This window comes from Nesoenas mayeri (assembly GCF_963082525.1).
Source record: "Nesoenas mayeri genome assembly, chromosome: 16".
Taxonomy (NCBI): Eukaryota; Metazoa; Chordata; class Aves; order Columbiformes; family Columbidae; genus Nesoenas; species Nesoenas mayeri.
The window spans coordinates 12,479,209-12,502,647 of record NC_137562.1 but is presented as its reverse complement, the minus strand read 5'-3'; the positions used below and the strand labels follow the sequence as shown (position 1 = coordinate 12,502,647).

The 23,439-nt window shown below is 42.6% G+C and overlaps 1 protein-coding gene across 3 annotated transcripts in view; it reads left to right on the top strand.

The window, feature by feature from the left end:
• TOP1 (DNA topoisomerase I) overlaps positions 1–23,439 on the top strand; it is a 63,760-nt gene that overhangs the window by 17,338 nt on the left and 22,983 nt on the right. The window contains exons 3-6 of one of the 3 annotated variants that reach the window (XM_080354597.1): positions 4,806–4,874; positions 11,849–11,951; positions 21,692–21,818; positions 22,191–22,249. In XM_080354597.1, coding sequence (XP_080210723.1) covers positions 4,806–4,874; positions 11,849–11,951; positions 21,692–21,818; positions 22,191–22,249 — 358 coding nt within the window. Of the gene's footprint in view, positions 1–4,805; positions 4,875–11,112; positions 11,210–11,848; positions 11,952–21,691; positions 21,819–22,190; positions 22,250–23,439 lie in introns of those variants that run through there. The other 2 variants (XM_080354599.1, XM_080354598.1) reach the window with 2 other exon arrangements.

The following is a 23,439-nucleotide window of genomic DNA, read 5'->3' as shown; positions in this document are numbered from 1 at the left end:
TGCGTACAAACTGTGTGTGATCCTGCCTGCGGCCGGGAGCCTGGGCATCGACTGCTGGAACAGAAGCATTGCGATGCAACTGCCTTTTTTTCTTTTTTTCTTGTTTTTTTTTGATCTTTTGTAAAATTTTTGCTTGGGGGGAGCTCCTTGTTCTGGATCAAACCCAGGACAGTCAACACGCCTTGTGTGTTGTTGGTGCAAATACAGGCTCTGTGCAAGCGAGTGTTGAGACATCACTTTTGTGCTAAGAAAGTGTGAGGATTTCAGGGAGTCCTTACAAACTACTTCTTTTTAGCGAATCCAAAAATGCTAGTGATTTACAGTCAGTAAGGGAAAATGTTGTTCTAGTTGACATCATTGCAGTGTAATTATTCCTGACAGCACAGCAGTTTTCCTGTTGGCTAGTACGGTTTTTAGAGCTGAAATTTTTCTTATGCCCCAAAATATCAATCTATTTTTTTTTAAACATAGCTGAAGTTTCTATTATCCTCTTTAAGGACTAGGAGTTATAATTGTTTGCCCCTATTTTCTCCTGATTCACCTGTCTTGAAAGTTTGCATGCAGTAAGCAGCTGTTGACTTTGCATCACAAACTGTTTTGTTTGCACCTTTCTAATGATGGTATAAAGAGCAGCTGGAGGCAGAAGAACCTTCTGCTGGGGCACTGACTCAGTGTATGGATGGAGTACAGTACGGGAAGTTCTCAGTCTGCAGTGTGAATTTGTCACAGATTGTACTGAAATATTTTCTTTGCTCTTGACCCAGTCTGCTGAGCATAAACTGGGGTTCTCCAGGCTATGAAAGAACTGAAGAGCAAAAGTATCTCTGGCGTAACTGCAATCAGTGGCTGAGCAGAAGTGTTTCAATCCACCGTGGTGTGCCCATCCTTCAGGAGATGGGGTTGCTGAAGAGCAATGTGTTGTCCCAAAAATTCTGCAGCTGAAATTTCTAGCCAAGAACTCCTGAATGAAAAGGATTCCTGCGTGCCAGGAAAATGAGGGTTAAGTGAAGCATTTGCTTTAGATTGTGTTGAAGTAAGGGATAGGTTATCTTCTGCAGTCCCTGATAGCTCTGAAGTCTAAACATGACTGTAAATGTTGCAGCTACCCCGCTGGAGCAAACACTTTAGAGAAGCAAGGCAGAAGGCGAGCAGAGGCCTCTCGTTCTGGTTTCCCACCGACTCAGGAGCGACCCTGGGCAGTTCTTTTTGTCCATGTCCCCAGTGCGGTGTGTACGTCCCTCCCCTTGTCCCTTCCCGAGAGGAGATTGTCTGTGGCGGCGCTGCAGGACGGGGTCTGTGCTGAGCCCTGGATCTATGCTAAAGGTTGGTTGCTTTCTAAGTCTGAAAATGGGATTAGTCCCCCTTGCATTATTTGAATGCCCTTAAATTTTGCCTTCTTTTGTAACTTTAAACTAGTTTTGCACTCCTGGACTGCTTTGTGAGCAATTGTCCAGGCTTTCTCAGCGAGTCTGTCCTGCCTGCTGTGCCAGTTGTGTTAACTGCGTTTCACACAATGAGGAGGAAACGGGTGAGAATTTGGAAAAGCCTGAGATTATATGCTCTAGTAAAAATTGTTTTGTATTAGTGGACCTAAAAGAAATCCACAGGGAACCTACCTGTAACTGCTTCTTTATGCAAAATAATTTCCCTGAGCCGACTGGTAATAGCTGTTTCCTCTCAGCAACATTCGCTTTATATACCCAGAAGTTCTCCAGAGTCTCAGTCCTCTTTCTCTCTATATATGTATTAGCAAACTGGAATACAGGCTTAGCTGCAATGAGTTGTAAGGCTTTTGAAACCTGAGAGGCAACAAAGCTCAAGCTCGTTGTGGCTGTCCTTTGTTGGCTCTTACCTCTGCATTTTGCGTCTGGTTGTGATATTCTGATACAGGCACAGTTGGCTCTGGAAAGGGTCATTGGCTGCTACAGTTACCCAACTTTCCACTTTTCTCTCTGTTCGGTCCCTTTCACTACCTGTGGGAAGTCATTCTGGGCTCGTTTGAGGTGGGTGGAGGAGGAATAAATGCTTCTTGAAAGCAAAGCAGTTGTTGCACATGACAGCATCTAGGAGTGGGCATACACCATATAAACTTGCACGTGCTTCCAACTCAGCTTTATTTCTAGAGAGCCCTGGAGCTTTCCTGAGTCCCACAGTGCTCACTGCCTGCATTTTTCCCCAGATCCTGCTCTTGGCCTCATCCTGGCCCCCCATGTACAGCGATGTGACAGGCCGTGGCTTTTGAAACTTGAGGCAAAAGTGTATTTTGAGTTTTGCTGCTTCTTTAAAGACATATGTGCAGTTCATAACTTTGTTTATTCATTTGGGTGCAGACTCATAAAGTAACAGGAAAAAATTGCTGAAACTATTTCCAGCCCAGTAAGAGAAGAGTGTTAGTTTGCAAGGTTCTCAAATTCAGAAGTCAGTGGAAAGTAAGTGCTTGTACTCATGGAAGAGCGGAGCCTTGTAAGAATAAACACCACTAGGGACAAGAAGGAGGTTGTTCTTATCTCGTCCCTAAGGGACTGTGCTGGACTCTCCCATGCCAGCACAGCAGCATTTTAAGCTGTACCCTGGTGCTGGTCATTTCCCTCAAGTTTTAACTTGCTGTTCTGTTTCATTGTGCTTTGTTGGTGGAAACATGCTAATGAATTTCAGTCTCTGACTCTTATTTATACAATTACAGGAGAATGTTTTACATCTTGGGAATCCCTGAAAACACATGTTTCTGTTCACATAGAACTTTTTTTTTTGTTTTTGAATGCAAATAATGGATTGAAACTTCATTGTTGCCTCTCAGTTGGGAGCTCTTTTGGCATGTGTAAGAAGCAGCTATTAATTTAGCCTTTCTGTACTGATCAAATATGTATTTTCATGCTTTATAAGGCTTCCTCAGTCTTGTCCTTTCTGTAATATTGTCTACTGCAATTCTACTTGCCGTGAATTTTCACATTTGTTACACAGCAAATAAGAACTGCTGCAGAACAGACACATGTCAATGTGCCACCTCTTACCACAGAGACCGCGTAAAAGATGCTAGCAGGTCATTAAACTTGCTGCTGCTGTCTACACTGTTAGTTGTTTTGGTGCAAAATGCTTGCACTGTAGCAATTTCCTAAGGTAAGTATCCCTTTATACCACATAGCTATCTCAATTACTTATGCATTAATTACCCACAGAGTATTAGGTACTTACCCAGCAGGTGAAAAAATGAGGTGCCTGGAATATAAGCAATTAATCCAGTGTGGCTGAAAAAAAATTGAAGAAGGGCTCAAAACACATGCACTAAGAGTATCTGTCCTTCTCCCGAATAAGCTTTTGCAGCACGTCTTGCTCACCTCTGCAGGCTGGTTTAGGTCGATGAAATGCCAGCGGTGACATTTACTTCAGCTTAACTTCATGTCCCAGAGGCTTCAGTCACACAAGATAGGACTGATCAGTCTGTCCTTTTTTTTTGTGGCCTCCTCAACCTATGCATGATAAGCTTTTAAAGTTTGGGAGGGATAAATGAGAGGACAGCTTAGCTCGCACACTTGATCCTGTGCCTGCTGTGCTCTCTCACTGTTAGTTCTGTCACGTTGTTTACCTCTCTCGGATCAGAGTTGCCCTGGGGTATCGGTGGAGCAGAAGGTGCGTTGATCTTGTTTTGCAAATTCTGTTTTTAAAAAGCTGTGCAAGATCCTTGCTTGCATAACAAAACTTGGAGGGAGAGTAAGAGGCACTTCTCCAGAAGTTGGTAGGAGTTATTCTAAGGGGCAGAGAATGGCTGGAGACAATTCTGTCTATCTATCTATCAATCGCTATTCCTGTGTCAAGATTCATCAAGTTATTCCAAAGTTATTTCCCTCTATTTAACAGCAAGGAGTCGGGGCCTTCAAATAACAAGATTAATGAAGGATGCAGTACCTAAGGGGTCTGTCTTGTTCTGAAGCCAAGTTTCCCAGTGCAGTCCTTTTAAGGAAAAAGACAGTGTCCATCTGTCCCTGCAGTATCTTTTGCCTCAAGTAATTGCTGAAGTGCGGAGAGGGGTTGTAACGTCATGGGGTTTACTCTGTTTCTATCAAAAGAACTGGGTTTTCGAGCTTTGGTGGTGTATTCAGTTCTAGCTCAGTCCAGGAGTTTTGTCTCAGGGTAATTACAGCCTGGAAAACAGGTTGACTCAAAACTATTCAGTGCTGGTATATTTCTTCATTTGAACCCTTAGAAAAGGCAGAATGCACTCTGGTGGAGCCTTAGTAACAAAGTTCTGCCTTAGAAAGGATGAACTGTTTGGTTATTCTGCTGTACTTTCTTACTTTTTGTTTTTACTATTTCTTCCCTGTATGATTAGGAAATGAATGACTGAGGATCTAAGCTTCACAACCAAGAGCTGCTTTGTGTGTTTTCCTTTTACTTAGCCAAATTAATTTAGTAGTTTTGCACTAAACTTTAAAACTGAGATTTTACTCTGGTTTATGGAGTTGAGGTGTCAGCCTCCCTGAACTGCTGCACCTGACCCAGTGCTTTCCCTGGAGCAAAAGAATTGTGTGATAGCACAGGAATTGTACTTCATTTGAATTTGAATTCAAGAAGGATTTTAAGAATTTAGAAATAGCTTTCTGTAGTGATATTGATTATGGAGATGTCTTTCAACAGCGGTAAAGGTTTGCGTGTCGAGTTGCGTTTGAAAGGTGTATCTGTGCCATTTAGTGGGGCGCTCTGAATGGGGAAGCAGAAGCCCAGCAGTCTTGTTTCAGTATCATTTGTAGCTTCTTTCCGTTCTTGACACCTACTGAAAACCCAATTCTTTTATTGAATTTCATACTTAGGAAACATCGCTTCCCCAAACTGTGTTTCTGTTAGAGCAGATGATGACGCTGATTCTCACTTCCAGTCTGGTGAGTTACTCTGATCCCGGTAATGGTCCTGGGGACTCAAATTGTAGTCTGGGTGTTTCAGTCACTCTCATTTCAGGATTCCAAATGTTCTGAAGTCAGCTATTGGAGAAATAAAACAGTGCAGCAAACAGAGCTGCAATACCTTTCCAGGGTAAATGTTTTATGTGTATTCGGAAGTTGTGTAAATAGGGCCATTAAGCCGGTAAGTGACATATCTAGTTTCACATGGGAAGTTTATTTTAGATTATGGTTTTCTGCTCCAGTGTGTCATCCACAATACCATCATCTCTCTCTGAACAATGCTTTCTGGGGCTGTTTTTCTGCTTTTAACACTTCTAGCTGCATATAGATGTTTTCCAGTTTCTGTGCCTTTCATACCTACAGTTCTGTTTCAGTCTGGCCAGCTTTATTGGGAAAGGTGTTGTCTCCGCTACCTGGATGCATTTCTGTGTTCTCTCCAGTAGATTTTCCTCCTCCTTTTTTTGGGCTACAGCAATGGCAATCTATTCAAACAAACTCTAGAAACACTGTGTCATCAATTATGAACACCATGATCATACTGTGATTTCCTCCAACAGGAATACAAATAATTTAGGAAAATTTAATCTTCTTCCTGACTGGTTAGGTCTTCCTGACATGTAAAGTCAAATGGGTACTCTAAAATCATACCTGTATCCACCAGTGAGGATCCTGATCCCCAGTGCCTCAGACCATGCTGCGGTCTCCATATGGTTGTTCTTCTAAGCCATATGGGGTCTGCAAATGGGCAGATCCACACAGTAGTTGTTTTTTTAGGTGAACAGTTTATAAATTGAGCAGAACCTCACAGAGCAACCTTTACATGTGAGGTTACTGTTGCCTGTTTAGGTAACCTACTAACATTGTCACTATTCACCCTAAAGATCTTGGATAATGCCTAAATGTTACACTCTTTCTACTTGCTGGTATAATCTATATATTGTAAAAGTTAGTGCAACACTAAACCATTTTTGGTCAAATACCTGAGGCGAAAGTGCATGTTCTTTGCCAGGATTATGAAGAGTATTTTAGACACCTTGAACTACCTCCATTAACATGTTTGGACATCCGTAGTCCTTGGTGTCATTTCAGCAACTGAGCCTAGATAATTTTAGTGGTAGACTTTTAATACCCAACATATAAGAAATTTAAACTGTAGAAGTAATATTTGACAATATAAATGGCAAATTTGAGTAACTTGAAAGTAATGGGCCTTTTTCTGATAATCTGTAATTTTGAGATGGCAGATTTTGAGAAGAACATGTGAGGGAGAAGCAAAATCAGTAAAATTGTTTTCTTCAGGTCATGCGGAGTCATTTTCTTTGCTGTGCTTATTTCTGCATCATGACTGCTGAGAAGGAAATCAGCCTAAGTAGTAAAAAGGCTGCAGTTGTGGATTAAATGGTCTAACACAGAGGTGTTTCAGCTGAGAAGGGACTAACCATTCCTCAAGTGACGGGAAGGCTCATGAAAAGTTTTTGAGCTTGACCAGTTCTTGAACTTAATCCAGTGTCACTGAATTACCTCCCTTTCAGATGCAGAAGTTACCTGTGGAACTGGAGAAGTATTTTTAAGACTTTCTTCTCCTTTACAGTTTGAAAAGAGTGAGTTCTGTCATACGGGTCCTCTGTGCTGGTAGTAAAGAGGTTCTGAATGGGCCAGTAATAGAGCCCTGAACTCATACAGACCAATGGTCCTGGAAAAATCTTGAGAGCCTGGAATGTGTCTCTTTTAACAAATAATTAATATTGAGGCATTTGACTTAAGCTGGGGCAGAAGTTTCAGCCACTCATCTGAAGCAAAAGTGTTATGGGAGTAGCAAGAAGTTAAAAAGGTTTTTCTTAGTAACGTGATGAATTTTTTATGCTGTGTCTTCAGACTTGGGCACTGATTACAGCCCCAGGAATCAAGTAAACTTAAACTGCCTTTCTGGAGATCAGTGTAGAGAAGCATTGAGATGAGGCTTCGAATGGATAAAATACCAGCACACATACCAGTGGAGGTATTTATAGGCTAAGGAGGGGAAAAGCAATTGGGGTGTTGCTGGGACCAGAAGGAAAATACAAAAAGTCCTTATCCCCAGAATCTAGTAAAACATTTCAAAAGAACAAAGACAGCTGACAGAAACCTTTCTGTAAGTGGGTTAATGAGCTATTCAAATTGTGCCCACAAAAACTTCCAAGAAGGTGAACTGAAAGACAGCAAATATGGAAGGCTAATAGTTTTATCTGGAAAAGCTACTGTTGACCAGAAATTGGGGTTACCAGGTGTTAATTTGCCAGCTTTCTCACTTAATTTAGGAGAGATGAGAAGGGACAGATAGTTGCTCGTGTCTTTTTCTCAGTTCTAATAGATTCTAATGCCAATGGACCAAAATGGGACAAAATGGAAATGGGATAAAAGTGGGTGGTGGGGGTAAAACAGCATCTATAGCATCCTGTATCATGTGCCAGCAATAGCTTCCCAAATAATATTGATAGCTGTACTGATTGGGCATACAAGAACTTATGCCCCTCTATGGGATTTCAGTATTTTATTAGAAAAGTTGCTGTCAAAACGGAAATATTAATATAGGAAGTAGGGCTGCTTCCTGTGATTGTGGTATGTAAGGAATCTTTTGGGAGGGGGGGTGTGGAGAAGGATATTCAGAAGTGGTTTTAAAGCAAATGAATTTGTCTCATGCAGTAAAACAGTGGAATACAATATAATTGTTTTGTCAGCAGACTAATTATTAATCCAGGGGTCGTTGTCGTTATGAAAACAGATCCATCCAGGTGGGACCTGCCTGCTTGAGGAGGATTTTCTACATCATGCTGTGGTTAGAGATGCCTAACCTTTTACAGCTCTGTTCCTGGATAAAGAGGAAAACTGCACTGTTCCAGTAATACATATATACAAGTATTGCAAACAGGGTTATGACTCAGCCTTTCCCCAGCGACTTAGCGGTGAAGCGAAGGCCGAGTGGAACAAAACTGAACCACAGACCAAAAGTGCCTCCAATTTCCCATCCTTAAATCAGGCGTCCTTGTAATTAAACAGAGTTGAAAGATGAATCAACGTACAAAAATGCGGAGCTGCTTGTGATTGTTGGAGGTACAGGGGGAATGGCAGGAATAGTACAGGGACTGCAGTAATCTTTTGGAGCCATACCAGGCTCAGTGTTAACAGAGATCCAGTGCCAGAGACATCAAGCTTTCTAGAACAGAAGAGATGCCAAAAGCTCTGTTTGGGTTAGAGGATGCTGGAGGGAGAGCCTCAGGGGTAATGGATCCTTGCCCAGTGAGCACAACCCCTGTCCCCACTGGAACCTCGTTGGAGAGAGACTTCAGTTTCTGAAATCTTTAAATATCACATGAGCTTTCGGGTCTTTGAACTTTGCTCATAGTAGACAGTGGATTTTGCTAATGCTCTTGAAGAGAGAATAGTATTTATCACCCTGTTTAGTGTTAGCCGTACTTAATGGAAGACATAAAAGGGCAGGAAACAATGTGTGATAATGTCTGACCTCATTCTGTAGCTCATGTGAGGCTGGACATAGTCAACTGCTCATCAGCTGCAAGCTGGGGGAGTCACTGGAGGCTGGAAGATTCTTTCAGGAATCAATATGCTAAATATAGCAAAGACGTGATATTACAGACAGGATCACTTCCTTGATTGCTTCTTTGTTGATGAGGTTTGCTGCAAGGTGCCCCGCTGCATCTTCAGGTTTTGATCCCAGCTCGGTCATCTGTTGCCTATGTAATTGAGTTGGCAGTGATGCTGCATTGGTTTCTGTGAAGTGGGTACACAAACCAGAGTGAAACGGCTCAACTTGTTTCACGTCAGCCACCAAATAATCATCAACTTGGACTCCGAGATAAAGCCAGTCTGGAACAAAGCATTTTTGTGTAGTATGCCAAAAAAAGTATTCTGTCCTTTTTAATGACCCAGTGTCCTGAACTTCATCCAGCTTCACCCTCGAAAGTAAAACAAAACGAAAAACTGACCAAAGAGCTTTAATGCCTTCTGAAGACGCACATATGTCAGCTCGAGCCTATTTAATAAACTCTTTTGAAGTTTTCATTCTTAACCTACCTCATGGCATTGTGTCAGAAAGCAACACCACTGAGTCTGAATACCAGGCGAATATTCAGGAATAACTTAATTCTGAGCAGACGTGTGTGGGAGGCGGCACACTCACCTCTGTGGAGGTATTGAATATAAAGTGCTGCATGGTGTGAGAGGCCAGGTACCTGCCCAGGCTTGACTGTTCTTGGGTGAAATATCTCCTGCCAGTTTTATTCCCTTTTGCTTTCAGGACCGTGCACACGAGCTGCTGTTCCCCAGCCGCTTTGTCCTGCCTTGTAGCCAGAAAACCTCTGTGAAAGACTTTCCTGCTGGAAATCCTGTGCTAGTCAGCAAAGGAAGGCTGAGCAGTCACAAAAACTAGCAAGCAGAGCTAGTTTAACTGGTCAGGTGCTTTTTTTTTGCTACTGTACCAGGCTTTAATTTTCTAAAAATACCAGATCATTGTAAGCGGTGCAGGGGATTGAGGAAATAGATGTCTGACTCCAGGGTATAGCCCTGGAACTGATTTTCAAGAGCAAATATTAATTTCAGCTGGAAAGCACGAGTCAGCTGGAAGGGAATCCGGTGATGAAGGTAAAAAGACTGTGCTGTTTTCTGCTTTTTGTGTGTGTGGTTCTAAGCTCTGAAGAGAATAACACTGAGCTTAGTTACACACGTTTTCCATGGGTTGGTTGGTAGAAAAAAATTGGCTGTGTATCTCCTTAAAAAGTGAGTATGTTATAAAATGAGTGTTCATAGTTCTATGTATAGCATCATGATGTGTTTTCTAGCAATTTACCTATTCATCAAGTGTAACTAGATGGCTGTTCGCTTCAGCCGGTGCTTTAGGAATCGATGAGTAAACTCTGTGGAATAAAACCCAGGCAGTTTGCAAACAGCCTGAGCTTCCAGCTACTGGCTGAACTGAAGAATCCTAAGTGTGAAATGCACTGTGAAAACATTTTTGCCAGTGAAATGTGTGTTGTCCTGGTGGCAAGAAGGGTACCGAGAAATTGCTTCTTGGCAGTTCAGAGAGTGTAGGTGTCCGGTCCCCACACAGTTTGCCAGAGATGCTGCAGAGCTCTGCCTGCTGTGAAATAGATTTTGCTGTTTATGTACTTACGGTTTTTTATGCTGTAACACCAAATGTTCCACATAACCTGCCATGTGCCTGTATATCAAAATGCAGAAAATGAAATCTTGTGCTTTAAATGTATATGCTGCATACACCAAAGCACTAGGAGGTGTCGCCAGGTTCAGGAGGATGGAGAAAAGATGCAGAAGGCAAGTTCAGAGGCTTGAATGTCATTGTTCATATGTTGATTTATGTTGTCTTGCTGCAGGTGTTTGAAAACAGTACCTGAAGTTATGGAAAGCAATAGATTAAAATCATATTCTGTGGGAGTGTGACTGTGGGTATGTTTCCACTAAAACCAGTTGGATGTTTAGAGGTTGTAAGAGCTGGTGTCAGTTAAGGGGAAGAATGAAATTGCGGTGGAAAGACTTGGAGACAAGAGGATGAGGCTTGTTCCTGGCTCTGCAATGCGTTTCTCATGTGACTGTAAAAGCCACAAAATCCTTGTGTTGCAGTTTCCTATTCTTAGCGTGGGGATGGTAGTAGCCTTTTTAGAGGCACAGTAAAATCTTTACAACTAATTAAGCATTAATACATTGCATGTGAGATCTCTGGTGGAAATTCTGGCACGATGATCTGAAAACAGTTGCCAAAGTCAGCACAGCCTTTTAGGTGTCCTGAGGAGCTTACTTAATTTTAGTTGCTTCGAGAAGCGTGTTAAATAAAACAAAAACAACTGGGGGAAGGGGGAGGTCTCTGGGCGCACACACATCCTTCCCAACATGACAGTGACCTGGACTGTAGGTGACAGTGCCTTTTGAGGTGGGTTTGAGGTACTAGTTCAGCCTCAGTTCCTTTTTGATCTACTTAAAGAACATTTAAGGACCTAAAGATACTTGTAAATGAGTTCATTTACAATTCAACAATGTTGCTCTTTTGCTGTGCTGGATCTATTTCCTTGATGCTTAAAAGGACTTTATTTTACAGTACAATTGTCACTGAGGATGGGAAATGTCAGAGTAGAAATGGATACCAGTAAAATTACCGTGTTCATGTAGACTTGAGTGCCATCTCCCATTTCTGACCTGTCACTTAATTTGGACCAGCCCTAACCTGTGTGGGTGGGTTTCCACCAGCACATCCTCATTAGAGCTGTCACGCTGGATTTTCTTGGCGAGGCTGTTACCCCAGGGAGGTAAGTGTCTCCTGCAGGAGAGAAGCATGAGGAGAGAATCCCTAGTCCTCTTTTTTCACCCTTTCTTTCCGTCTTTTCCCAGCGCTCCCCCTTCCCTTTGCTGCTTGCCTGTCTTGCCCTGTTGGGGATAAGAATAAGATGATGTTAATTTGCAGGGAGGTCAGCTGCTTTGTCTGGACTGGATACTTGTGGAAGGAGCAGTCTAAATTCTAGGAATCAGCAGACCTAACATTTCAGCTTTATGCTCTGTTCTTGTGGCCCTTATAATCTATTTGACGTGAAACACTCACAGGCATAGGAAGCTGGGTTTCTCATCTGCCAAGTAAGATTGAACTTGCTATAGCCATACTTACCTATTTAATGAGAAGGCTTGCGTTTCTTCACGGTCTGTAAAACATCTTAAGGTCATTGAACTAAAGACCATATAAACGCAGCTGTTGCCAAGATGAATTAACTTGCGCTGCAGGAACAATGAATCCATTTAGGACCTCTGAAACTAAAGATTTTTGTTGAAATTTGGAATCACAGAAAATACTGGTATGGGGTGGGGAAAATGCAGAGGTTCATGAGGGAGACGTGGACTTTTCTCCCAATTTCATTTCTTAATTTTATTTTATTTTTTTGCCTCTCTGCTTGCAGATTCTCACAAACACAAAGACAAACACAAAGACCGAGAACACCGGCACAAAGAGCACAAGAAGGACAAGGAAAAAGACCGAGAAAAGTCCAAGCACAGTAATAGGTGAGGAAAAAGTCAATGAAATCCTCATTGGCTAAAACACTGTTGCACATGCAGTCTTAAAAGAATTACACTGACTGTATATGAGGACAAAATCGCTACATTTTGAGTATGGTTTATAAGAGTGCAGGTGCCTTAAGCCTGGCTTCTGTCATTGCATGCATTTCTGTGGGGGAAGCTGAAGTGGTGTATCTTGCAAATGTGAGCCACTAGTACTAATATACAAAAAGATTTATCGAGGCTTAGTGTTGTTAAAGGCGTTAAAAACTAGTTTAACCTCAACTTCATGAAGATTGATCAGTTTTGTTTATAATCTTTTTGTGTGTGTGGTTCCAGTTGTTTGTCAGAAAGGTGGAGCTTTCTTGAGGGTTGGTGTAAATCCCACTGCTTTAGCATAGGTGAACCTGATGTGACTATTAAGCCTCCTAATAATTAGAAGTGTCTGGAAAGATGGTGATGTCCTGACCTGCTACCACAATGGCTGAATATCTCCGCACTCTGAGGCAGTGTTAGGAACTTCTGCTGGGTTCAATGATGGATTTGAAAGGATTGCATATTCTTTGATCTGATATGTTTGATACACTACTCTGCCACTATATGGGGAAGGTGTTTTGTGCCAGTCACCTGCTCGTGTCATGCACACTGAACATAAACGCTTATTTACTCTGTGACCAGCTGTAGCTATTGAGGTGGTGGTGAATTCCACGGTCCAGTTGGTGCCCTCACGTAGGCTGTGAAGTGCAGGAACCAGGCTGTGCAGGTCTGCGTGCGGTGATTTGGTGTGATGGGGCACAGGGCAAGTACCTCACACAGGATATTACTCAGAAAAGCTTTTCTAGTTTTAACTCCCGACTTGCAAATGCCACAGAGCCTACATGGACAATGGAACTTGCAAAAAGCAGTCGCTGGAGGATAAGTTTAAGTTGTGACGCTTGGTGAATGGCAGATCGTGTTTATGCTGTGGCCAAGCAAGTGTTATTAACAAATCTCTGGGTAACTGTGGTAACACAATCTAAAAATGAATAAGAAAGCTTGTGTTAATGATTCCTATTAAAACAACCTACAGAAAGGAGGAGAGAGTCTGTACTGAGCAGTGGGTGTGTTTTATTGGGGTCGCACTTTGAGCTTTCTGTGACCTTTTGAGAAATTACACAACCTTACTGTTCCATAATGTGTTTCTTTTTTTTGTTCTGCAATAAAATTATTGACAGAGGGAAGAATATCTAAGCCAAACACCTTGCACCATGTACTGGCTTCCACAGCAAAGATGAAATGATTTGGACTCAGTGCATGCATTCTGCTCAGATATCTATATTCCCTTGATTTCTGATTTTCATTTTTCTCATCTTCAAATGTGCACCCAAAACTGACTGTTTCTCATTTCCAGATGTTCATTGCTGCCCTTGAAAAACCGTTCATGGGCAACCTTAACAAAGTACATCCTTTTGTAAGGAGTAAAGTAAGCACTATCTTAAAATTTCCAGAATTTGTTTAATAATTTCACCTTATTTGCGTAGGTGTTGGAAGTGGTCAGTGTATTTTTAATTGGAAGAACTAATTATTGCTTCTAACTTGAAGCCGCATGCTACAGATTGTATAAACAATAAATACCAAAACAGTGGGAAGGCGATAAGAAGAGCTAATGTGTTTTGTGAGGTGCAGCTCATGAGATGATATGTAATCAGGCTTCGTCTTGAAGTAATGCCTTCCTCCCTACAGTGTTGCCTTGAAATCCCTGTTTTCTAGGCACTGCCTAAAGCTTCCAGTCACTTTCATTTATGTATTAAGTGTTCATTTGTCCTATAAGTACAATATACAGCGTCTTTGAGTCCTATAATAATCTACACCTACGTGGATGGCATGAGTGGGTGCATGTGCCAGGGGGTTTGTTCAGGGCATGTTTTGGGGGTTGATTACACAAAATTCCTTTGCCCCTCAGGCCCATGCACAAATTGGGACTTGACTTCTCCAGGCTGAGTGCACAGCTTGCCCAAGTTTTCTGTACTGTGTTTTCTGCCTTGCAAAACTGCCACCTTAAAAAGGAATGTATTAGAGTGCAGAATCGTGAGATTGGTCTTGAAGGTGGGATTTGGGGAAGGTGATGAGACATGTGCGGCGCTCTGGTTGGATCGCTCCTTTGGGATCACTCTAAATTCAGTCGTGCACAGGGTACATGGTGCTGGCTGTGTAACACCAGCTGACTTGTAAGACAAACTTTTTAGGAATAACCAACCGACCTCATAATTGGAATTTAAACAGTTGTTTCCTAAATCTTTTGATTCAGCTGTCATTCATGTCATTCTGTAAGTCTATGTTGTGTCTGTGAGGATTAGGCTCAGGTAACTATTGTCTGGTGAAGGAGGTGGCCCAACAGCTCACAACGCGGATTCTCTCTCCATAGCGTGAGCTTCTTCCGAAAAGCAGTTAGTTTCTCACCTGTTGCTCAAATGACACCTTCACCTTGAAGAGGCACCTTAGGTGTGTTTATTTTTTGGCTAATATCTGCTGGGTGGCATATTACTGACAGCAACTGGTCATCAGCAAGTTTGCAACACTTTTCTTTTTGTAAAAGCAAACTCCTCATTAAGTTTGACAGCTCTGCTAAGCCCTTTGCAGCGAGATGGACATTGAACCTCTATGTGGTACAAGGGATTTTCACAGTCACTCGCTGTCTCATTATAACTTGCTTTAAAGACCCTACTGGGTCAAATGTCTTGGTTTTATTCAAAAAGTGATGAAATGCCCCTTCCAAAACCCAGCTCCACAGCAGTGCCATCATGTTGCTGTCCCTGCACTATGACCATCCAGCACCTCCCATCTGCAGCCAAAAGATGAGCTGAACCCAACTGCTGGGACCGTAGCAGAGCCCTGACCCTGGCCCTGCTGAGTTTGGTGACAGCTGGTTCGATAGGGGCTTGAAGAAAACCCACCTGTTTGTACTGCCGTTTCTTCTTTGACAATGAAAAACGACCATCACTCTGTTAGAAATTAAACTGAAAAATTTCCAAAGTAATAAGAGTTTGGGATTTTCCAATGGGGAGTTTTGAAAGCACTTGATAAAAGCCTGCTACCTGTTGCTGAAATTGAAAATGAATCCTTTAGAAAAGTTTATCTTAGATAAAAAGAATCGCATGTAAATCTTCAGAAAATCCATTCGGTATTTCAGAGGAGCTGCTGTGTTGTTGCAAAAGATGTGCTGTATCTTGGATAATTCTCAAAAGAGGCTGAACGGTGCTTGAGCAGAAATCCAAGCCGTTGTTGTCAGCGGAACCTGGTTTGTACCTCCGTGATGAGTCCCCTAATTGCATTCTGAGAAGGGCAGTGCGACATGGGATGTTGTGCACTGTTAAGAGCGTTGGCTGGTTGTGTTGAAGCAGATCATTTTCATGTCTGTCTGTAATAGTTTGACAACTTCATTTCCTGCCCTGTACTTTAAAAAGACCTTTAAAATAAAACCTACCTCAAGAAGGCAAAAGGACACCAATGCAGGAGGATAAATGTTTCCTGTATCCAGACTCTGAAGGATCTAAACTGCCAAGAGAAGTCTCAGAAATACCTAAAAGAGATAATTTTGATTTCATGTGGCAGAAGTGTGTGGTATGTAAAACTTCTTAATTTTGCTTCTTGCTTTCCTCCTCTCCCACTTACAAGATGACACATTGGTATCTTAACCACTCATTTACAGCTGTAGTAAACCAGGAGAGAACATTTGCATGCATCATCTCCATCACCCCTCAAGGAAAGAAAATGCAAAGCCCACTTAAGAAAAATCTGTATCAAAGAATAAATCCATGTCACTATCAAGCAATCTCTATCAAGCAAAGCGGGTTTTTTTGCTCATTTTCTCAGCCCTGTACTTCCCAATCCCCAAAAGAAAACCTAATAGATGCCCATTAAATATAAATGTTAGTGGTTAAAAAAATAAAATGGAACAAATCCGATGTGGCAAGAGGTTTCTGAACTGTGGGAGATGAGCATTTCAAACAAGTAGACCATGTAAAATAGTGAAATAATGGGGCCTTTGAAGCCAAGATGTGTTAGAGGTTGGGGTAGAAGCGTTTTCAGTAACAAGTGTCATTCTGCCCCGTGTCCTGGGCTTTGTGCAGTGGCGGCTGTGACGGGGAAGGGACAAAGAGGCTGATCCTGCTGTCAATGTGACAGCGTCTGAGCTGCGGGAGGAAAAAATCTTGTGTCAGATTGCATATTGCCTCCGTTTACTAAACCTCTTGTGATCACAGCTTGAGATGAACAGAAGTGTGGAGCACAGAAGGGATTTATAGACCTGATCTTCACTGGCATCTTCTAAGTTTTATGGTTTTGCCAGGAGAAACACAGATTCCACACGTTTAGCAGCTAGTCGTGAATGAAGATAAATATCAGTTCAGACTTCCTGCACTTCTCTGCTTTATTATGGGATCCCAAACTGCTGAGAATTGTATGCAGTGGGGTGGGAAGAAGCAGGGATATCAGATGTAGGGGAAAAAAAGCCATTTAAAACCCAATATTTTGGCACCTCCTGTTCCCTAGTGTGGGTGGTTTGCTTTTTATTCCCCATTTGAGTTCACAGTTCACCTTGATCAGCTTTCTAATGTGACACTACCTTCCTGTAGTAAAAATGTTTGCATTTCATTTAGCAGTATTCTCACACATCTATAGAAAGTTCATGCTAAGCCTGCTCCTCATTTCAGTTTGCAAATATTGTTCGACTTTCTGATATTTTTATCAACCATTGATGAGTCCAGCTGTTTATCTCATTCCTATTGCTGCAGGCTTGATCTATTATCTGTGAAAAGACTCCTTTTAACTCTGGGAAAAGCGATTTCAGGGGGTTTTAAACTGTACTGCTGAAGTCCCAGCAGAACCATTGGGGCTCTCATGTCCGTTCCCTGGAATACCATACCATACGATAACCCTCCAACAGCAGAAAATCCTGCAAGCCAGCTTAAAACCCATCCTTGGCTGCTGCGCCTTCTGTTTCTGAAACGCACCGTCAGCCCTTCCTTAGTAGGCGTTAATCTGAATATGATCACGGTTTTCCATTAATGTTGCTTTACGTCAAACAAGACATGGGCTGCGTAACCTGTGCTCTGTCCCTATTGTGTTTTTTGATTTCCCTAAAATCACAGCTCCCTGTTATTTTACGCTTCAGTTGCATCATTGCAGGTCTGGAGTAGGCAAGCGAAGCTCTGCCTGCAGCCGGCTCTGCTGCTCACTAGTGGCACATTCCCAGTCACGAGCTAATTACAGCTGAGAAAACGAGAGAGAGAAAATGAAACACTTCAGATAAAGCATCCTTCCCAGCTTGTGATTTCTGAAGCTGGAATGGAAAGGGCCTGGGAAGGGATTATTAACGTCCGTGACTGGCACCTGAGGAATGCGGTGTTAAATGACTGCAAAGCTGTTGCAGTTGGAAGAAGGAAGCTGTGATCTGCACATCTGCCGTGCTTTGGAAACACTTTCCACTTGTGACTTTCCCATGTGATGGGAGCCTGAGCAGCTGCTGCCAGGTGCCCGTTCTTGTCCTCTCCTCACTCCTGTCCTCCAGCAGCATCTTCACCAGGAAACACAGCCACGCTTTTGGGGGAAAGAGCTGCTTCTCTTGCATTTACTGCTTCCTGAGCTCTCCAAGGCCTTCAGATTGCCTTGTTGATACTAAAACTCTAAGTGGAAGACAGTAAGCAAGCTAGCAAAAGGGCTGTAGTGCTTCAGGAGATGTGTTTCTACTCATCTGGCCTTTGTCTGAATTAAGCCAGAACCATGATATGTCTCTAAGATGATGTAATTGCTGGTTCTGCCTGTATTCGTGTGGTCTCTTGCTGTACTTTGTTATCTTGAAAAACAAGCTAGTGGAGGCTGTCAGCATTAAGCACTGCAGAGGTGTAAAACTCTGCATGCCATTGCAGTGGTTCACCTGTAACACTGAGCAAAAAGGAAGAGTATTTCTAAAAAAACATTGTGAGCAGCTGCTTCATGACCCAGTTGTCCGTTTTTCAGACTAACTTGTGCTGAAGCTGCCTTCTGTCTTAAGGGGTTTTACTGTCCTGCTCCAGTGACTTCAGGCTGGCTTGTTGGCAAAGGGGCACCTGCAGCACAGGTAACAAAGGATCTGCAGTGCTCCAAGAAATTAATTCAGGATAAAATTATCTGGGTGCATGTGGTCTTGAGACCTTTTTGTTTGGTTTCTTTAGAGAAAAGGGATTTTTTTCACTTTTGGTTTCATCAGGAAGACAATAGTCTGATCTTTAAATTGTTCACGGTTCCTCCTAATAATACCTTTGGGGGTGTCTGGAAGTAGCTTTCTGATAGAAGGCTGAAACCTCTTCTTCAGGGTAAGGATGGCATCCTGTTGCCTTCTCTTTTCTTTTGAGATTAAATTGTGGTTAAATTGCGTTCCCCTGGAGCCTTGCATAAGTATCTTAGCCAAATGAAAGCCCAAAGCTGCTCAGCTTGCTGACTGAAGTGAATATCTGTGCCACTTGCTTTGCTTTTGGAGGAAAAAAAGTTAGCATTCTCAGGATTGTTGCTTGAGGCCTTGTTATCAGCGTGTTTCCAAATGAGCTTTTCTGAGAGATGCAGATTTCAGACCCTCCTGGGGAAAAGGGACACGCGTTCACCATGGCACGTGGCAGAACATTGTGGACGGAGTTGTAGTCAGAGCTGTGACACATCGTCTAGAAACACACAGGGCTGACAAGCAGTCTGCTTACAAATGAGGGAGAGAAATTGATGCTCTTTTTGACACTGGAGCAAGTAGCACATGAAAACAGATTTTTATCTGGGGAGTTTTTCCCAGTCACGTAGCAGGAGCAGCAGCAAGCCAGACCTCAGGGCCCAGCCGCCAATAGTGCTGCTTTGAAAATGAAGCTGCACAGTGAAACTGGAGACAGTTTCCTTGGGTTATCTGAGCCCACATTGCTCTGGTGAGAAATCTTACAGCTCGCTGCAGAGCAAAGGGGAAGGATAGTCTTGTGATTTAAAAAACAAAACAAAACTGAGTCAGGAATCCAGATTTCTTGATTCTAACTCTGGTGCTGAAAAATCTCAGCTTTAGCTTAGATTGCATAAGAGCTTTTCAATGGTGGCCACTTATTTTCTTTCGAGACAATGTTATTTAAACTTCTACTTCAGCAAGCCCAAGTTTTTAGCACTTTTTTCTTCCAGGCATAGTCTGGAAGCATTCAACACGCACAAAAACCGTCACTGCTTCTCTAGGCCAGTGGGATTTTCTTACTTTTCCAGTATTAGCTTTGCAGATGTTGATTGTCATCTGTTAATTTGTTTTTAATCATGTTTTTGTACATTCCAGCTCTACCAGTCACGTATTGAAAGCTACAGGTTTTCTCTGCTAGCAAGAATAAGTATGGCGCTTTTGCAAACTTAAACTGATTTTATTTTTGCTATTCCAAACTCGCAAAGAACAGACACTGATTTGAACTTTACCTTATTGAGCTAACTCCATCATTTGCAGTGTGTACTGTGCTTTGAAGACACCAGTTGTTATCTGAGGTATTTCAGGTAGGATTTAAATACCACATGAGAACAAGAAGAAGTCAGAAAACAGACAAAAGCAGGCTTGCAGAGAGCAAAATGAGCCTAAGCCTTGCATGCTTGTTTGTTACGGTTTTTCCTGTAGGATGATATATCTTTGGTGAATGAGGTACATGAGGTACAGATAACAGTACAAGATATCAAGTCAGAATTTCCGGACCTCCTTTAGTCTAAAAATTATTAATAACATGTGGGGTTTGCCTAAAGGCAAATGAAATAGGTGTCTTGAGACTGCGGTACTGATGAATAAACAGGGAACGGAAGCGGACCTGTCAGATCTGAGCAAGAGCGGCAGGCGCGTGGTGGGTTCCCCAGATCCAGTGTCAGCATGTTCTGTATGTTCTTGCGTGTCCTGATCACACAGCGTCCATAACACAGTCTGCTGGGTAAGAATAGTCTGCAGTTGTTGAATCTTCACTCACAGGCAACATGTGGTGCCGTGTGTCTTATCTACAAGAATTTCTAGAGTGCCAGTTGCCTTTTAATATTTAGATACTCCCTTAGAGTTTTATAGGTGGTATAAAGAGGTTGGTAGAGAGTGAAAATGAAACTGATTTATCTTCCTACTGATCTCCTTTAATGCGGCACAGTATGTGAATATACTGATTTCCTTCAGAGATAGATTTTCATGCTTCAGCTGCTTGGCCTTGTAAAGCTGCTGTGTATTTATCGGAGTGTGTGCTACTCTGAGCTTAAATAATTCAGACCTTTTGCAGGTTCAGGTCCACTCGTACTAGTGTTACATGAGGCTCTGAAACTCTCTGCGTTGGACTTTACTCTGCAGTTCTACAGCTGGGTGTGGGTTAGCATATTTGTGGCTGTGGTTGAGCCCTTTTGCAGTCTCTTTTTTGTGATAGAAAGATTATTCGAAGCATGTATCGTTTTCAAAAATCACGCTCTTACCTGGCGTTCCAGGGCTGTGTTCCCCCAGATCAATTTGGGCTTGCACTTGAGCTTTGAAATAAGGAAGCTACTTACTTCTAATAAAGCTTTGCATTATATTGTGTAGTCCTAGGAGAAGCAGAGTGTGTCCTGGAGAGCAGTGTGGTGGGAGTCGAGTGCGGAGGAAGGAGGAGCATGAACTGCCAACATGAGAAGGCAGAAAAAAGCCCCATTCCCACCATGCCTTTGGCTTCCTTAAGCCCAGGGTGACTTCTGGGAGCCCATACAACACACAAATGTGTACTGAAGGCCTGTTGAATTGACAGGTTTGCTTGTTGGCTTTCCACAACAGCACTGCTAATTCCTGTAGCGAGTTCTTGCAGATTCTGTCATGAGTATCCTGAGAGTGTTTTCTCACTCTCTGGCTCCAAAAGTCAAGTCATTCAAAGAGAAAACTCATTTCCATTTGAGAACAGCCATGTGTTGTGTTTCTCTGGTTGATAAGGAAAGCTTGAAGATGTAATCCCAATTTACGCCAATATCTCAGAAATCAGAAGAGAATAGAAACAGGTTGATTTTCTTGCAGACGTTTTTTCCTCTGTTCTGACTGAAGAATTTGGGGTACTAAACTCTCAGTGCTGTTATCTGTAGTAGCAGACCAGGTTCTCCCTTGGAAACACCTTTGGTGAGTTCCCGTGCAGGGTTGGCTGAGCCGGGTAGAGCCGGGCTGGCTGGTAGTGAAGCACGGCCCATGGAGCAGCTCCGACTGCCTTATTCCTGCCTCTTCTCTTTGCATAAACACGAGGACATCGCATATCCTGTTTGCCCTGATTTTCCCATCTGTTTAGGAATAATAGAGATCAGCGGTTTCCTCTTGAAGTTCCAGAGGTGAAGTGTTGTCTGAGCAAAAGGTGACATGGGCATTGATGGGACTGGCGGCTCCACGCCTGTGACTGTTTACATGGACTAGGAAAAAGAAAGAAAGCAGAAAGAGTGGGAGTTCAGCCTGACATGTTGAGCTTTAAGTGTAGCAGCTGTGGATTTTCTCAGCAATCCAGGCTGATGGGGGTTTTCCTGAAGTGGAGCGCTTGGCGGCTGTGGTTTTGTGGTGTGTTCACCTCCTGTTCTTCTTCCTCCCGAGGAGAATGGGTGATGTGTGACAGGAGACTGTGCTGGATCTTCCCATTAAGGTGATTCCTTGTTTTGTAGGGTTTGTAATCATCAAAGCCTGTTACTCTTTACTGCTGGAAGTTGCCTGTATCAGTCAAATCTCTTGGTGTTCCCCTTTGCCAACGTACTTTTTTATCTTGCAGTGAGCACAAAGATTCCTCGGAAAAGAAACACAAAGACAAGGAGAAAACCAAACACAAAGATGGCAGCTCAGAGAAACACAAAGACAAACACAAAGATAAAGACAAGGAGAAGAGAAAGGAAGAGAAGGTAGGTGTATTCTCTGGGAGAGACAAGGGGATGATTCTGGTTTATCCTGTACTGAATGGTACAAACCCAGTGGGTTAGATGTGCCTTATGCTTCCAAGTTGTTATCAAATTGGAGAGAATTACCCCAATGCTGACCCAGAGACTTGACTTGTGGAACGCTAGATATAGACTTGTAAGGGCTTTATGTGCACTTACAGAAACTGTTGCCTTTTTGGTGTGCCATGTAGGTCACGAAGGACTACAGGGGACAATATAGTCACAGTGCCCTTTGGTTCCTTCCATAAGTTAAATATCCCACCTGTGTTGCATGTTTGACAAATAAAAGATGTTCTGGGCACTGCTAATCAGCTCCGACTTTTTTATATTTTTCAGATGAAAGCATCTTCTGGTGATATGAAAATAAAGAAGGAAAAGGAAAATGGTTTCTCCAGGTAAGCAGTCAGGTCAATGATCTGAAAGAAGCAGCAATTTGACTTTTCTTAGGTGCTTGGTGTTTGACTCCTCTCACTTGGTCTTGGGGAAAAAATTGCAACACTTTTGACCCCTTCAGGCAATATATTCTTCTCAATTACGGTTATTGGTAATTGATCTACTTACCTAGTAACTGGAGATGGGAGCTGTTGAATACCTGGTATCTGCCTGCACATGCTGGGTTTGTCTGAGTGTTAAATAGTTGGATTCTGCTGAGGACAGATGGAACTGTGGAAACATTGGTAGCTGGAACTGGAAGAACCTCTTGTAAAATGGGTACCTGAACGCCACAGGCACAGCCTAAAGAGAGTCCAGATTAACTCCGAGTATCCCTTCTGTGGGTGACCCAGCCTAAAGCTTTGCAGAGGAGTGATGAGTAAGGAGGATGCTTGTATAAAATCAGAAGTACCTTCAGAAAATGCCTAGATGTCCTACTCTACTAAATTCCTGCCAATAATAGAGCCTTCTGGACTTAAGTGTTGTATCAGTCATCGCTAAGTAGTTTTATTAAAACCCTGAAGTGAGCAATTGATAGAAGAGTACTTTTTCTTAATAGTCGACTAAGATCTCTTGTCACCTGTTTAAATCTAGACGTTGGTTATTTTTAAGGTGGTCAGTCTAGTCCACTGACTTATTAGAGGTCTGTGGTGTGTTCAGATCTGTTAGTCAAGAAAAGCTTTCAGTTGTGTCCAGTTTTATGAATCCACTTTGGGGGCACCTAAAAAAAAAAAAAACAACACAAAAAAACCCACCACACACACACAAAATCCTTCGGGTCTCACCATGTTCTGTGGATGCAGAGAGACTGGAAGAAGACACCTGTCTAGTCCATGCCTGTTAGTTATTCTTTGCTCCTATTTAAAAATGCAAACGAAGTAGTTGTGCTTGGCACAGGGGAGAGGCGCCCTCTCCAGGCCCTTCTGAGGATGCTCTGGAAATAGAAAGCCATGACGTTAGGTGTTTCATGGTGTAGGTGACAGTTAATACATGATGACTCTTTCTAGCCAGTACTATTCAGCAGAATCACATGCATGTGTTCATCTCGCCAGGGACACTGGATGTTCTCATATCAAGGTAAGTGGGTCCTCTCTAGGTCCCTGGGTCCTCCTTATGTCCAAGAGCATTTTTGTATGTGTGTGTTTGAGGAAAG